This window comes from Salvelinus namaycush, chromosome 34 (genome assembly GCF_016432855.1).
Source record: "Salvelinus namaycush isolate Seneca chromosome 34, SaNama_1.0, whole genome shotgun sequence".
Classification (NCBI taxonomy): Eukaryota; Metazoa; Chordata; class Actinopteri; order Salmoniformes; family Salmonidae; genus Salvelinus; species Salvelinus namaycush.
Window position 1 is genome coordinate 13855119 of NC_052340.1, and position 15647 is coordinate 13870765.

The window sequence follows — 15647 nt, forward strand, 5'->3', positions numbered from 1 at the left end:
ACTGACATGGCTCTACAAGTGAAGACAGACACATCGGGGCCGCAACTGCGCTCGTCCTTATCCAATTCCGAGGTGCATATTGAAGATAATGGAAGAACTGTCCACATTTACTTTTTGTCAGCCAACAAGATGAGTAGGTCTAACGAACAGCAAAAGCACTAGCTTATGTCAATCTTCTATCCCCTATAGTACAAAAGTCGACCTATTCTATTCCGTGCAATACATAAATATTCAAAACAGTCTGGGAAAGTTGTGGGGTGCAATAAATCCCAAATTAATACAACCACGAGCATAAAAAAAAAGAATTTTGACACATTGTGGCTAACGCAACAAATCAGAACGTTCAGCTTAAAATGTTGATAAACTATTAAGCTATTTCTTCAAATTATAAGTGCAGCAAAGCGCACATGAAAGTAGGCTATAAGCGCAAATGTTCCACTAGCGGGAAAACACCATTATCAAAATTGACCGCAAATGAGATTATGCATGTAATGCTTTTATTAGAAAGGTGCATTTTATAGTGAACATTTTCTTCCCCAAACTCACGCGCTGCTTATGTATGCCAGTTAGGCTCTAAACCCCATTTTAAGAAGTTATTTGGCCACTTTAGTTGTGGTACAACCCTTATCAAAACATATAGGCCTATGGACTAGGCTACATGAGGTGTGCGACTATGATTAAAAAAAGGTTGCAAAAAAAGGCAGTTTCTTATGCTGGGCATCATTCACAAGTGATAATATATAATTCACAAGTGATAGGCTAATATCGTCACCCATCAGACTATTCTTGATTTAATCTTGACTTTACATACTAAATAATGTTTGTGAGAATTTATTTAGAAAGGATTTAGAAAGGTGCATGATAATGGTCCAGTCTCGAAACAGGGGCAGTAGGAAAAAAATATGTAATCTATGCACTTAAATAACGAATGGAGGACACTTTCCCCATGGTTCATTTTCATGCCAGCTGGGTAGGCTATACTCCTGTTCTAAAGATAAACAATGTGCTTAATATTAGGAAAGTTGAGAAATAAATATAGTAGGCCTAGTCTATTGAAAGCTGATGGAATCCTCCTCTTTTTAATAGAGGCAACCACTGTTGTTTTCTCGTGCAATTGCATAGCCTATAGAAATGTTTTGCAACATGAGCTCTCATTAAGTGTTTGATTAGATTTTCAACACATTTGCATTGATGACAGAGTGATTAGAGGGACAATAGAGTGCCGAGTACCAGGCAGTTAGCAAGTTTGGTAGGCTACTAATGACCATCAGCAGCATCAGAACTTGGAGGCCTAATTAACATGACTAAACGGTCACGTGGAATTTGACTGCCTTCATGATCGATGGAGCGGCGGTAATACGGTCACCGCAACAGCCCAATTGTACAATATTTGCCCATAAAAATTGTTTACATTCTTCAAGCTCTGTCAAGTTGATTGTTGATCATTGCTAGACAGCCATTTTCAAGTCTTGCTAAAGATTTTTGTTCTTGGAATTTATATGTTTAAATTAATGATTAGAATATTCCACCCTGAAACCATATAGTTGTATGAAATTGATTAGAATCCTAAAATTATTATTAATGATGTGTGTAGTTTTAGTCAGAATTAGGGTAAAACAATATATCTGTACAATATATCTTTATAGTATCTTAAACACAGACTGTCTGAGCAAAATTCGGTGCCGACCTGGCTAGGCTGGGAGATTTGGGAGAGGGCAGGGAGTACTTCTCATAGTCTCCCTAATCTTGGGGGAGGACAGGGAATGCTTCTCACGGTCTCCCTAATCTTTATCGGCTGGGTAGTGATACAGTATGTGCATAGGATACCTACTGTTTGTGTGTGAAGGTATATGCGTAAGGAGAAAGTATAAAATGGATGGTTTTGTACAACGGACTAGGACGTCCTCGTGAATAAATATTTGACTATTGTAGGCTGGGCCTCTGTCTGTTTTCATTTCAACCAGTATCTTACAAATTCTGGGTTGCAGACTGAGTAGTTAATTGAAGTTCAGTTTATGAACATTGAGAACATAATTCTCTTAACAATTTTCAAGCCAATTTAAGTCAAAACTAACATTCATAGCTGAATTTGAAAAGGCTTTAGATAAAGTACGACTGGAATTTATAAATGATTTCCCCACGATGTCAAGCAAAGAGGCACTGAGTTTGAAGATAGGCCTTGAAATACATCAACAGGTACACCTCCAATTGACTCAAATTATGTCAATTAGCCTATCAGAAGCTTCTAAAGCCACATCATTTTCTGGAATTTCCCAAGCTGTTTAAAGGCACAGTCAACTAAGTGTAGGTAAACTTCTGACCCACTGGAATTGTGATGGAGTGAATTATAAGTGCAATTGTCTGTCTGTAAACAATTGTTGGAAAATGTACTTGTGTCATGCACAAAGTAGATGTCCTAACCGACTTGCCAAAACTATAGTTTGTTAACGAGAAATGTGTGAGTTTTAATGAGGTAAGCAACTCCAGTGTAGAAATAGCCTTGTGTTTGAAGTTATTGTCCTGCTGAAAGGTGAATTTGTCTCCCAGTGTCTGTTGTAAAGCAGACTGAACAAGTTCTCTAGTATTTTGCCTGTGCTTATAGCTGTATTCTGTTTCTTAGCCCTTGCTGATGACAAGCATTGTATTGGTTTTGCCCCAAACATAACGCTTCATATTCTTTGCCTATTTTCTTGCAGTATTACTTATGTGCCTTTTTGTAAACAGGATGCAGGTTTTGGAATACTTTTATTCTGTTCAGGCATCCTTCATTTCACTCTGTCATCTAGGTTAGTATTGTAGAGTCTCTGAGCAGTTCTTTCCTCTCCGGCAACTGAGTTAGGAAAGACGCCTGTATCTTTGTAGTAAAGCCTAAATAATAACTTCACCATGCTCATAGGGATGGTCAGCATCTGTTACCAATTAGTGCCATTCTTTGAGAGGCACTGGAAAACCTCCCTGGTCTTTGTGGTTGAATCTGTGTTTGAAATTCACTGCTCAACTGAGGGACCTTACAGATAATTGTATATGTGGGGTACAGAGATGGGGTAGTCATTCGAAAATCATCCTAAACAATATTAATGAACACGGAATGAGTCCATGCAACTTATTATGCGATATGTTAAGGACCTTTTTACTCCTGAACTTATTTAGACTTGCCATAACAAAGGGGTTGAATACTTATTGACTTAATAAGACATCAGCTTTTCATTTTTTATTCATTTCTAAAATGTTCAACAAACAAAATTCCACTTTGACATTACGGGGTACTGTCTGTAGATCAGTGGACAACATCTAAATTAAATCAATTTTAAATTCAGGCTAACCCAACAAAATGTGGGGAAAATAAAGGGGTGCGAACGCTTTCTGAAGGCACTGTATACTAGCATACATGTCCAACACATTGGTTCATTTCAAGTACAGTAGCATACTGATGTGAATATTGGAATAAAGCCCACACAACATAATAATTGCTAGAGGGATAGTTACAGACCCGACGAACGTGATGATCAAAGAGGAGCAGTTGAAGCATTTCATATCATAGTCTGATGCAAAGTCATTTTGGAAAATGATTGTAGTGCACATGTTGCCCCAATATATCTACATGGCTCAGGCTCTCTGATGAGACATTTTGACATCTCATGTGGCTGGCAAAAGATGCAGAGTTGCCTACCTCGTTTTTTAGGCAGAGGTGAATGGGGAAGTCTCGGCTGTCTGCTACTGCCTCCCCATCAGGCAACACGGTGTACACCACCACCTGGGCAAAAGGGGTCAGCTCAGGCATCCGCTGCAGCGAGAGAGTCAGCTGCCCTTGGTTTACTAAAACAAGAGATGGACAATGGGATAAACATTAGGTCACCATAAACCACCAATCATCCAATACGGACATAGTGTTCAGTGACTAGTCTATGAAATAAGTAAGAACTTGTACTGAAGATGTAATCTGGATGATTGAATCCTGTCGTGACAGGTTTATATCCCATGCCAGTTTAATGCCATTAGGTCTTTTCCAGGAGGTATGTTCTCTAATCAAGTGGGGTTCTGAGAAGTCCTAATGAAAAACGGCAAGAAACATTCGGGAGAATCCAAGTCCCATGTATTTACCTTTTCCTTCTGTAACAGTCACCGGAAGATGGCCGTGCTGCTGAATGCTGCCTCTAGATATAACCTGGGACATAAGAGACAGCCAGGTGGCAGCGTCAACATTAATAACCAGAGAGTGACCCAGGGAGACTGGAACATTGGATAAAACTGGGGGATCTGCTAGCAAATATCTTGAAGTTACTGCTTTATTAAAGTGTAAAATTACTGAATATCCCTAATGATTAACTTTTCAACTGCATGTAAAGTACTGTATGGTTTGCCCGAGCCATTAAAATATTTCCAGACGCAACACAATGACAATCAAATACCGAAGTAAGTAAAATATATATCCCAAAACCACAGACCAAGTGTAAAAACCATGTTAGGTTGTACTTTGAGTGAAACATCCCTTTAATCTTACCAGATAGAAGAAGTCCAGGGTCGTCTGTCCCTTTTTCAGCTCCACCCCTTGGATGATGTAGTGAGCAAGAACAATACCGTCCTTCTCACAGGATAACTTCCCTTCACCCTGCATTATCTTCACAAAGCTCTTGCTCTTGGAATAAAATTCTCTTGTGAATTGGTAATCGGATGAATATTCTGGTCTACGCACACCCTGCTCGTACGGATAATCCTCCATAACCTTTTGATAACGAGCCTGGTTCAAGAAAAACAGAAAATATATGAAAAATAAACAATTGTAGTAACCTTGGAGAATACATCAGGAGAAATGAGTGATCTCACTCAGAACAAACAATTTAATATTTAAATAATATCATTAAATATTTAATAGAGGAAAACATGAGTGAGTGACCACTGACCGACAGAGAGACAGAATCAGAACTCCATAGAGAAGTGTCTAGAGAGAAAGAAGCAATGCCCTTGCTGTCTGTGGTGAGAGTCCAGTTCTCAGATGTGCCACTGTTTTGTAGGAAGAGATACACAGGCTCATTGGGAATGGGACTAGAGTCTGGACCGGTCACTTTGATCTGAAAACACAGGACAGGATGACTGCAGACATTCAATATACTAAATATACACTCCCATTAAATACAAGACATCAAATGCCTAGTTTACATGCTCCAAATTACATGTTAACATTTATCACCACTTCATGCTCAAATCGATTTTTCTGAGTAATACATTTTCTGCAGCGTTATTAAAAAGGCATTTGTTAATATAGTTTGTCCTCACCTTCCCCTCGTATGCAATTCCTGGTTTATATGCTTGGGGCACGTCCTCAAAACGAACAGTTATGATGACATTGGTGAAGCTTGCCTTGCCACTACCTTTAAGGATGACCCCTGGAGAGAACACAGGCAAGGGTCAGAGGTCAACAGTTGAGCATGTAAACACATCTACGTTCAAGATAAGGTTCTCTCCTACCCGTTCCATATTCTTCCATCTCAGTCTCCACTTCGAAGTCATCAAACTTTGATTCATTTAGACCGAACCGGGTCACGTCAATAATTTGGGTTGCACAACCAGTTGTGTCGGTCTAGGCAGAATGAGTAGTTATTGTAGCTCAGCTTAAATCCGCTACGAAAACGTCTATAAACCTCAACATTTTCCCCACAGTGAGTGTTCTTTGTCATCAAAGAATTTGGCATAACAAGAATAAAAAATACTTACTTTCATATGATACAACTCGCAGATATTAATAGCATCATATAACCAGCGATATTGAATGACATTTCTGCAAACTTTCGCCATGACAGACCCCAGCACTGGTTTTCCATAAGTGTATCTAGAAACAAAGTCAACAGAAGAAAAACAATTCAAGAATGGCAATCACGTGTTGTAAAAATAGAAACAGCTATGAACATGAGCAAGTATCAAACATGGGACAGTATATATATCAAGTAAAGTCTATGCAACACACAAATTAAGTCTGACTTAATATTCTGCCCATAAAATGTCCCAGTTTAAAAGCTTGTTTGTCATTATCATCTTACTGTCTATCATGCTCTATCATCTTATGCACTTACTTTCCACAAACTCTCAGTGTTGCTTGCTTGTCCAGAATAGTTATTGTTTGGGGAAGATAGACTTTCACCTCATATTTGGGCAACACTAAAAAATACATACAGATATTACATCCTCGTGGTCTGTTGAACTACACCAAAAACATAATCACACCACAATTAAATCACCATGTAAAAACAATATAATCATCAAATGTTTTTATCCCATGCCAATTTCCTCACCATATTCTTTGATGTCAAAGTTTTGGGAGGTTTGCTCTCCCTTCTCATTCCATGCAGTGATGATGTAACTTCCTTGCGTTGCCTCTGCGGACATGGGGTGGGACAGGTCCAGAATTCCACTCACTGTTGACTGGTTCAACCACTGAGCAATGCGGTTGGAGTTTGGGTCCTGTATACAGATTCATAATAGGTTTAAGGAATGTATTTTTGTTATAGAGAGGAATTGTATAAATTCATGCCACAGTACATATTGGCAGGTAATATTTTTGAAGGGAGATCATGTCATTATTATTGCTCATGTTATATACAGCTTTGGTTTTTAGTTGCAATGGATTTGAATGAGTCTCACCTGAAGCTCCACTGTTAGAAACTAGAAAAGATAAACAAAACATTCAGCATTTAACATTTGGCCCCAAAAAACATTTTCAAACTTTATTATTTCCCTAAATTATTTTCACAGTAGGCCTAAAGGGAACTACTGTCGTGTCAGGAAATGGGTTTAAAACAAACATTTCATAACTTTCCAAAACAGTTTCTACAGTACAGGCATCTTTATCTACAGAGTTACAGTACAGAGCAGGCCTTGAGTTCATGTTGACTCAGATGCTCTGCTCAAACAGCCAGGCCAAATGAACTCTGACCACATGTTTGCTGAGCCACACACACACACACACTGACCCATTAAACAAATAAAATAATAGCAGACAAAATTAGACTGCAAGAGGATGAAATCATTGCTCCATCACTTGCCTTCCTTACTCAACTACAGTAAACCTCTCCCAAACTACACCTCCCTAGAATGTTCCAAAGCTGACTAACACTCGGCTGTCCTGTTCAACCCAACTTAAATGCTTTGAAAGAGTAACTTTATTTATATTGAACAACATTGAAAGAGTAACTTACTATCTGATTGAATGACAAGAAACTGGCATCCAGCGAGACGATTCGGAACTTGACTGGAAAAGTGTTAGAAACATTTGTCTATATAGTATCTGTCTATGTACAGTATATTCATCATCCATTTCAGGAAGGACCTTTCTGATGGCCTCACAAATATACTGTAAAGTATGCATAATCATCAATCAAAATTAACAGTAGGCCTAGACAAAAGAGTCAGTTTAGTACATTTACAAGTAATAACTCAGGAAGGGTCAGTTTCAGTGTTCATCAAAGATGATTTCTAACTACCTGTCTGTCCAGGTTTGTAGACTGGTTTGTCTGTCTGGAAAATGGTGAGGAATCTTTTAGGCTTGATAAGGATCTTGGTCTTTTTACTCATCTCATCCTTCCTCCCCTTGATGCTGACATGGACAGTGGCCACACTGTCAGCCTTCACTGGGGGTACCTACAACATGAAGAACAGAAGAATGGAAGCTTGTTAGAACTTCTACAATCCTCTAGCTCCTAACCAAAGCTTGGCTCTCCGAGTAGCTTGAGAACAGAGGGCTTTTTGTTAAATGGTAGATAGCATAGCAAAGTATGATTTAAAATAACTGCTATTGCCTTTAATAGGTTGGATCATTTTGCATATAGCACCCAGCCTGGAATTCAAGTTGAGTTCCACACAACATGACGGAGTTACAACCAAACTATTCAAAATAAAATACTGAAATGAATGTGTTTTGTTGAATGAATGCGCATAGGTAACTTAAAAGCTAGTAAGAATAGTACTTTATTTAGACAAAATGACCACAGAAGAGCCAGGAGATTCTATCAACTGTAATCTTACACACACTGAGTGTACAAAACATTAAGAACAACCTGGTCTTTCCATAACATAGACTGACCAGGTGAATCCAGGTGAAAGCTATGATCCCTTATTGATAACACTTGTTAAATCCACTTCAAAAATCTGTGTAGATGAAGGGGAGAAGACAGGTTAAAGAAGGGTTTTTAAGCCTTGAGACAATTGAGACATGTGTGCCCCATTCGGGGGGTGAATTGGCAAGACAAAAGATTGACAGATAAGTGCCTTTGAACAGGCTATGATAGTAGGTACCAGGTGCACCAGTTAGTCAAGAACTGCAACGCATCTGTTTTTTTCACACTCAACAGTTTCCTGTGTGTGATGTGTCAAGAATGGTCCACCACCCAAAGGACATCCAGCCAACTTGGGCCAGCATCTCTGTGGAACAATTGACACCTTGTAGAGCCCATGCCCCGATAAATTAAGGTTGTTCTAAGGTCAAAACTCAAAATTGGGAAGGTGTTCATAATGTTTGGTATACTCAGTGTATGTACAACTGATGGGGGTAACTGTTCAACTAAAATCAATATGAAGCGAGGCACAGGTTGTGTAACACCATACCATTGACAGGAAAGAGACCCAATTCAAAGTGTCAGCTACTATTAAAGCTGATGACTCCGGTCAGTGTTAAGTAAAGAAATGACGTCAACATTTAACCCATTGGCTTGTTGACTGTGGTCGGGATGCTTTTGCATGAAAGACGATAGAATAGGGCCACATTCAGTAGCTCACATCGTTGTGGAACTTTGCAGTTAGAAATGTCATACATAGGGCTGGCATGACTTCTTAACCTACATGTCAGAGAGGCATGTTGGTTCTACATGAAATATTTATATCAGAGCATTCCACAACGTTGTAGCCTGCTGAACGCAGCACAGTTGCAGCTGACCTGGAAGGAGATGCAGCGATAGAAGTCCTGTGTTACAGCTTCCTCCAGTAGAATGATGCTGCTGCCACCCTCCATCTCCAGCGACACCGTCAACGACAGAGGCTCTGTGGCTTGGTGGACCTGAGCACAAAGTTTCTCTTTGGTCCCTCCTACCACCTCCGAGCTGACCGTCACCAGGTAAATCCTAAAAGGGGAAAGAATCAGCATGAATGCGGCTGTGGTAATAATACTTAAGTGGCAGTGTACTCAAACAGCTCTTTAGTTCCTTTGTAGCCTACTGATTTTTTTAAAGTTGGGGACAAAGTGACCTTAATTGTCTCTGGCTATGTGCCCCACTCAGAGTCCAAACAATGAGAAATTGTTTCTGTTTCAGACAGTGTTGGAGGGAATACCAATTAGTTGTTTGATGGTCTGTCAACCATGTATTGGGGAACAAGGGCGTCATGCCCATTGGGGCTCGTGCCCACTCAGATTTGTACTGTTTAAAATAGATATACATATACACACTGGACAAACATATAAAACACAACATGTAAAGTGTTGGTCCCATGTTTCATAAGCTGAAATAAAACATCCCAGAAATGTTCCATATGCACAAAAAGCTTATTTCTGTCAAATTATGTGCACAAATTTGTTTACATCCCTATTAGTGAGCATTTCTCCTTTCTCCACCAGACAGATGTGGCATATTAAGAAGCTGATTAAACAGCATGATCATTATACAGTGCACCTTGTAAAAGGCCACTCTAAAATTTGCAGTTTTGTCACACCAGAATGCCACAGATGTCTCAAGTTGAGGGAGCGTGTAATTGGCATGATGACTGCAGTAATGTCCACCAGAGCTGATGCCAGAGAATTTAATGTTAATTTCTCTACCATAAGCCGCCTCCAATATCATTTTAGAGAATTTTGCAGTACGTCCAACCGGCCTCATAACCACAGACCACATGTAACCACGCCAGCCCAGGACCTCCACATCCGGCTACTTCACGTGCGGGATCATCTGAGACCAGCCACCCATAAAGCTGATGAAACTGAGGAGTACTTGTCTGTAATGAAGCCCTTTTGTGAGGAAAAGCTCATTCTGATTGGCTGGGCCTGGCTCCCCAGTGGGTGAGCCTATGTCCTCCCAGGACCACCCATGGCTGCGCCCCTGAACAGTCATGTGAAATCCATAGATTAGGGCCTAATGAATTTAAATTGACAGATTTTCTTATATGAACTGTAACTCAATAAAATCGTTGAAATTGTTGCGTTATATATATTACGCATATACACTACCGTTCAAAAGTTTGGGGTCACTAAGATGCTGGCCTTCTAAGCAGAGTTGCAAAGAAAAAGCCATATCTCAGACTGGCCAATAAAAATAAAAGATTAAGATGGTCAAAAGAACACAGACATTGGACGGAGGAACTCTGCCTAGAAGGCCAGCATCCCGGAGTCGCCTCTTCACTGTTGACGTTGAGATTGGTGTTTTGCGGGTACTATTTAATGAAGCTGCCAGTTGAGGACTTGTGAGGCGTCTGTTTCTCAAACTAGACACTCTAATGTACTTGTCATCTTGCTCAGTTGTGCACCGGGGCCTCCCACTCCTCTTTCTATTCTGGTTAGAGAATAATTGCAAAAGGGTTTTCTAATGATCAATTAGCTTTTTAAAATGATAAACTTGGATTAGCTAACACAACGTGCCATTGGAACACGAGTCATGGTTGCTGATTATGGGCCTCTGTACGCCTATGTAGATAATCCATTAAAAAATCAGCCATTTCCAGCTACAATAGTCATTTACAATATTAACAATGTCTACACTGTATTTCTGATCAATTTGATGTTATATTAATGGACCAGAAATGTGCTTTTCTTTCAAAAACAAGGACATTTCTATGTAACTCCAAACTTTTGAACGGTAGTGTATACACACACACACAATGCATTTGGAAAGTACTCAGACCCCTTGACTTTTTCCACATTTTGATATGTTACAGCCTTTCTCCTAAAATTGATTAAATTGTTTCCCCTCCTCAATCTACACACAATACACCATAATGACAAAGCAAAAATAGGTTCATAGAAATGTTCACATTTATTACAAATTTAAACTTAAATACCACATTTACAGAAGTATTCAGACCCTTTACCAGGTACTTTGTTGAAGCACCTTTGGCAGCAATTATAGCCTTGAGTCTTTTTGGGTATGACGCTACAAGCTTTGCACACCTGTATTTGGGGAGTCGCTCCCATTCTTCTCTGCAGATCCTCTAAGCTCTGTCAGGTTGGATGTGGTGCGTCGCTGCACAGCTATTTTCAGGTCTCCCCAGAGATGTTTGATCGGGTTCAAGTCCGGACTCTGGCTGGGCCACTCAAATACATTAAGACTTTTCCCGAAGCCACTCCTGCATTGTCTTGGCTGTGTGCTTAGGGTCATTATTATTTTTGTTGTTTCTCTATACTACTAGCCACCTAGCAATTGTATTTAGTTGGCTTTAGCTAGCCAAGATATGTTCCCAGTCTCCTAACCATATAAAGCTACCAAGAAGCCATTTCAGGCTATCAATCAAGACAGACAAGCAAGCTACTCTTAGCTGGCATGCCTGTTGGCAAGTTGGGAGACTTTAGAAAAGCAACATTCAACATTCTCCAACTTCAGGCCAGGGTCCTAAGCCCCATATGGACCACCCCCCAGCCATCCTTACATACTTTGTGCCCCTCAGATTTTGAGGGTGCATGAAGCCCCTGTTGGGGATGATTGCACAGAGGGACATTGGAGGAAAGCACACTAATATGGACTATCCAAGGACTATCACAAGTCGGATTTGTAACCCCAAAATGTACAGGCCTGTTTGCCAGCATGTCTCATAAGATATGAAAAGCCTCTCACGTGCAAGAAAGAGAGAGAATGGTACTTTTCCTGTCCTGTGGCCTTCCCATTTCCAACTTTTTTATATATTGTTATTCACAAATGGAGACAATTACAAGCAGATATTCAGCTATATCAGTGCAGTAAGCATATACACGATTGTTGTTATGTAATATTATGTTTATAACTAAAATAATTATATTGCTCAGGTGACATACCCTACATCTGCAGGTGCATAGCCTGGAAATTACGGAGAATAATGAATTCCTCAATTTGATTATAGACTGTGGTATGCAGCTGTAACAGTATAACTTTAAACCGTCCCCTCGCCCCGACACGGGCGCGAACCAGGGACCCTCTGCACACATCAACAACTGACACCCACGAAGCGTCGTTACCCATCGCTCCACAAAAGCCGCGGCCCTTGCAGAGCAAGGGGCAACACTATATCTAGGTTTCAGAGCAAGTGACGTAACTGATTGAAACGCTACTAGCGCGTACCCGCTAACTAGCTAGCCATTTCACATCCGTTACACTCACCCCCCTTTCAACCTCCTCCTTTTCCGCAGCAACCAGTGATCCGGGTCAACAGCACCAATGTAACAGTATAACTTTAAACCGTCCCCTCGCCCCGACCCGGGCGCGAACCAGGAACCCTCTGCACACATCAACAACTGTCACCCACGAAGCGTCCTTACCCATCGCTCCACAAAAGCCGCGGCCCTTGCAGAGCAAGGGGCAACACTATATCTAGGTTTTCAGAGCAAGTGACGTAACTGATTGAAACGCTACTAGCGCGTACCCGCTAACTAGCTAGCCATTTCACATCCGTTACACAGCCAAACATGTAAACGACAATTGCTTGTTGTGAGTTTAATCCCTCAATTAAATGACGAAAATACTACGTGCTTCTACTGCCTACTACTTACTGTACGTTAAATGTTTTGTAGCGTACTTACGATTCATTGAAGGTACTCGATGTCGCAGTTCGTAAAATTACTGATGTGATAAATACAAGGCAAAGGAAGTTGAGAGCCATGGCCATAACCGTGGTACACATCCTCCGCACTTCGAAATGCTCCCTTCCCTCGTCCAGATGGTCAGGAAAGTTGCACAAACGGTGCTGTTTATACCCAAATGCACCCTCTTGTGTCACCCCCTTCCAAATTGTTTGGCACACCGCAGCCACCTCCCGTTTCCTCCCAATTCCGAAGAAGTTCTCAAACAGTCACAGCCCCGCGAGAAATGGGATGGTCAGAATGACACAAAATTCGGGCGTAGGAACTCTTTCCCCCTCGAACATCCATCGACGTAAAGAAAGTTTCAAGTTGGATATTCGACCGATATTCGCGCTTTCAAACCACTTGAGGCACAGACTCCAAATAAGTGGCATGATGTTGGAAAAATTGCGCACAACATTATTTTCCCGATTTGGACATTCATTCGCATTCCAAAGCTAATAAACATGTGGAAATGTGAGCAACATTTGGTATTCCTAGTCGAATTAGTTAGGGAGCGTAAACAAAGTACAAACTTTTTTTACTTTCGAATTTCAATAGCTCCTTGGTCATGTGACCTACTTGACTCAAACAAGTTTCAGAATGTCCACTGACTACCCTTCTATATTGCACACCCTTTGGTTTGTTCATTTTCATCTCACACGTTTTAACATGAATTGTTCAAACTTTCACATTTCAATAGCTCCTTGGTCATGTGACCTACGGACTACAAACAAGGTTCAGAATGTCCACTCCAAGACAATGAGGCTGCAGGCCAGGTATGTTTTTTTTCTTCCAATGTTAAAGGATTGTGATAGTTTGTTTTCAGTTCATGTTTAAGAGGACAATAACTCTTCTAAATGCGTTTCATTTGCATATTGCAGGTCACAGCTCTGTGGCGAAGAAACAATTGCGAGGTAGTGGTTGCTGATGTGAGGTCTACAGACAAAAATTCCTCTTTCCTTCTCCATCATTCAGAGTTTAAAACTCTGCAGCCCCACAAATGGCTTGTGGATGAGGTAGTCGTAACATGACAATAAGCATTTTTTTCAATCACAATTCTAAACATATCGTGGAGAGAAATTCATACAATATGAAGGATGAACATAGAAGTACATTAGATGTGCACCTAACCAAGTCTAATGACATGTAATATCATTATGTAGTTAAGTGGAATTGGAGTTGAATGTTTCTGATGATGTACACTTGAGTATTTATGGCCCTTATTCTGTCACTTTAAAGTAAATAGTGAAGATGTGTCATCGCATAAACACAGTGTTGTCAGCAATAACACATTTTTTGACTACATAACACCTTATGTATGATACTTAATCTCCCTAACAAGGCATATAAACTCAGCAAAAAAATAACGTCCTTTTTTCAGGACCCTGTCTTTCAAAGATAATTCGTAACCTGTGGAACAGTCGTTAAGGCACTAACAGTTTACAGACGGTAGGCAATTAAGGTCACAGTTATGAAAACTTAGGACACAAAAGAGGCCTTTCTACTGACTGAAAAAGACCAAAGAAAGATGCCCAAGGTCCCTGCTCCTCTGCGTGAACGTGCCTTAGGCATGCTGCAAGGAGGCATGAGGACTGCAGATGTGGCCAGGGCAATAAATTGCAATGTCCGTACTGTAAGACAGCACTACAGGGAGACAGGACGGACAGCTGATCATCCACAGTGGCACACCACGTGTAACACCTGCACAGGATGGCAACAACTGCCCAAGTTACACCAGCAACGCACAATCCCTCCATCAGTGCTCAGACAGGCTGAACTGAGGTCTTGTAGGCCTGTTGTAAGGCAGGTCGTCAGACATCACTGGCAACGTCGCCTATGGGCGCAAACCATCGCTGGACCAGCCAGGACTGGCAAAAAGTGCTCTTCACTGACAAGTAGCGGTTCTGTCTCACCAGGGGTGATGGTCGGATTCGCATTTATCGTCAAAAGAATGAGCGTTACGCCAAGGCCTGTACTCTTGAGCAGGATCGATTTGGAGGGTCCGTCGTGGTCTGGGGGCGGTGGGTCACAGCATTATCGGACATTGCCTGCAATGACAAGCTCTCTCAACAACGCTGTGCGTTACAGGGAAGACAGCCTCCTCCCTCATGTGGTACCCTTCCTGCAGGCTCATCCTGACATGACCCTCCAGCATGACAATGCCATACTGCTCGTTCTGTGCGTGATTTCCTGCAACACAGGAATGTCAGTGTTCTACCATGGCCAGCGAAAAGCCCAGATCTCAATCCCATTGAGGACCTGTTGGATCGAAGGGTGAAGGCTAGGGCCATTCCCCCCAGAAGTGTCCGGGAACTTGCAGGTGCCTTGGTGGAAAAGTGGGGTAACGCCTTAGTTGTTCATACAAATATTTAAACATGTTAAGTTTGCTGAAAACAAATGCAGTTGACAGTGAGGGGACTTTTTTTTGATGAGTTTATACATTACATCACACGGTGCACTTTTGGTAAAAGCTAACAAGTTGACACTTAAGGTCACATCCAAGGGGTGTCACTCATTTAATGGAGGGCCGCCTCTGCTGGATTTTTTTTTCTTTCTCTCAATTAAGTCCTAGACAACCAGGTGAGGGGAGTTCCTTACTAATCAGTGACCTTAATTCAATCAAACATTTACAAGGGAGGAGTAAAAACTCCCACTCGAATGAGTTTGACACGGTCTAATATCTAGTTGAGTGTTTATCTTTTTCCATTTGAGAAAGAGTATCAGTTTTTCATGATAACCCTTGGGGAGCACAATGTTTTCTGCAAATGAAATCACTTTTAAGGTTGCAGCATTTCAGGAAACTTAAATACCCTGGTATTCCATAAATCCTGGTTGGAGGATAATGGATATCCTGCTTATTCTCCCT

The 15647-nt window shown here is 41.0% G+C and overlaps 1 protein-coding gene across 2 annotated transcripts in view; it reads right to left on the reverse strand.

Moving 5' to 3' along the window:
- The window catches only part of LOC120028336 (alpha-2-macroglobulin-like), a 40478-nt gene extending 27484 nt beyond the window's left edge, over window positions 1-12994 (reverse strand). The window contains exons 1-14 of one of the 2 annotated variants that reach the window (XM_038973553.1): window positions 12740-12994; window positions 8924-9107; window positions 7476-7632; window positions 7191-7243; window positions 6637-6657; window positions 6288-6456; window positions 6069-6153; window positions 5713-5827; window positions 5467-5578; window positions 5275-5384; window positions 4902-5069; window positions 4502-4738; window positions 4102-4165; window positions 3671-3816 (exon numbers count right to left, since the gene is read on the reverse strand). In XM_038973553.1, the coding sequence (XP_038829481.1) occupies window positions 3671-3816; window positions 4102-4165; window positions 4502-4738; window positions 4902-5069; window positions 5275-5384; window positions 5467-5578; window positions 5713-5827; window positions 6069-6153; window positions 6288-6456; window positions 6637-6657; window positions 7191-7243; window positions 7476-7632; window positions 8924-9107; window positions 12740-12840 (1722 nt within the window). In that variant the 5' untranslated portion in view covers window positions 12841-12994. The remainder of the gene's footprint in view (window positions 1-3670; window positions 3817-4101; window positions 4166-4501; window positions 4739-4901; window positions 5070-5274; window positions 5385-5466; window positions 5579-5712; window positions 5828-6068; window positions 6154-6287; window positions 6457-6636; window positions 6658-7190; window positions 7244-7475; window positions 7633-8923; window positions 9108-12739) is intronic. The other variant, XM_038973554.1, reaches the window with a different exon arrangement.
- Window positions 12995-15647: the final 2653 nt, after the last annotated feature.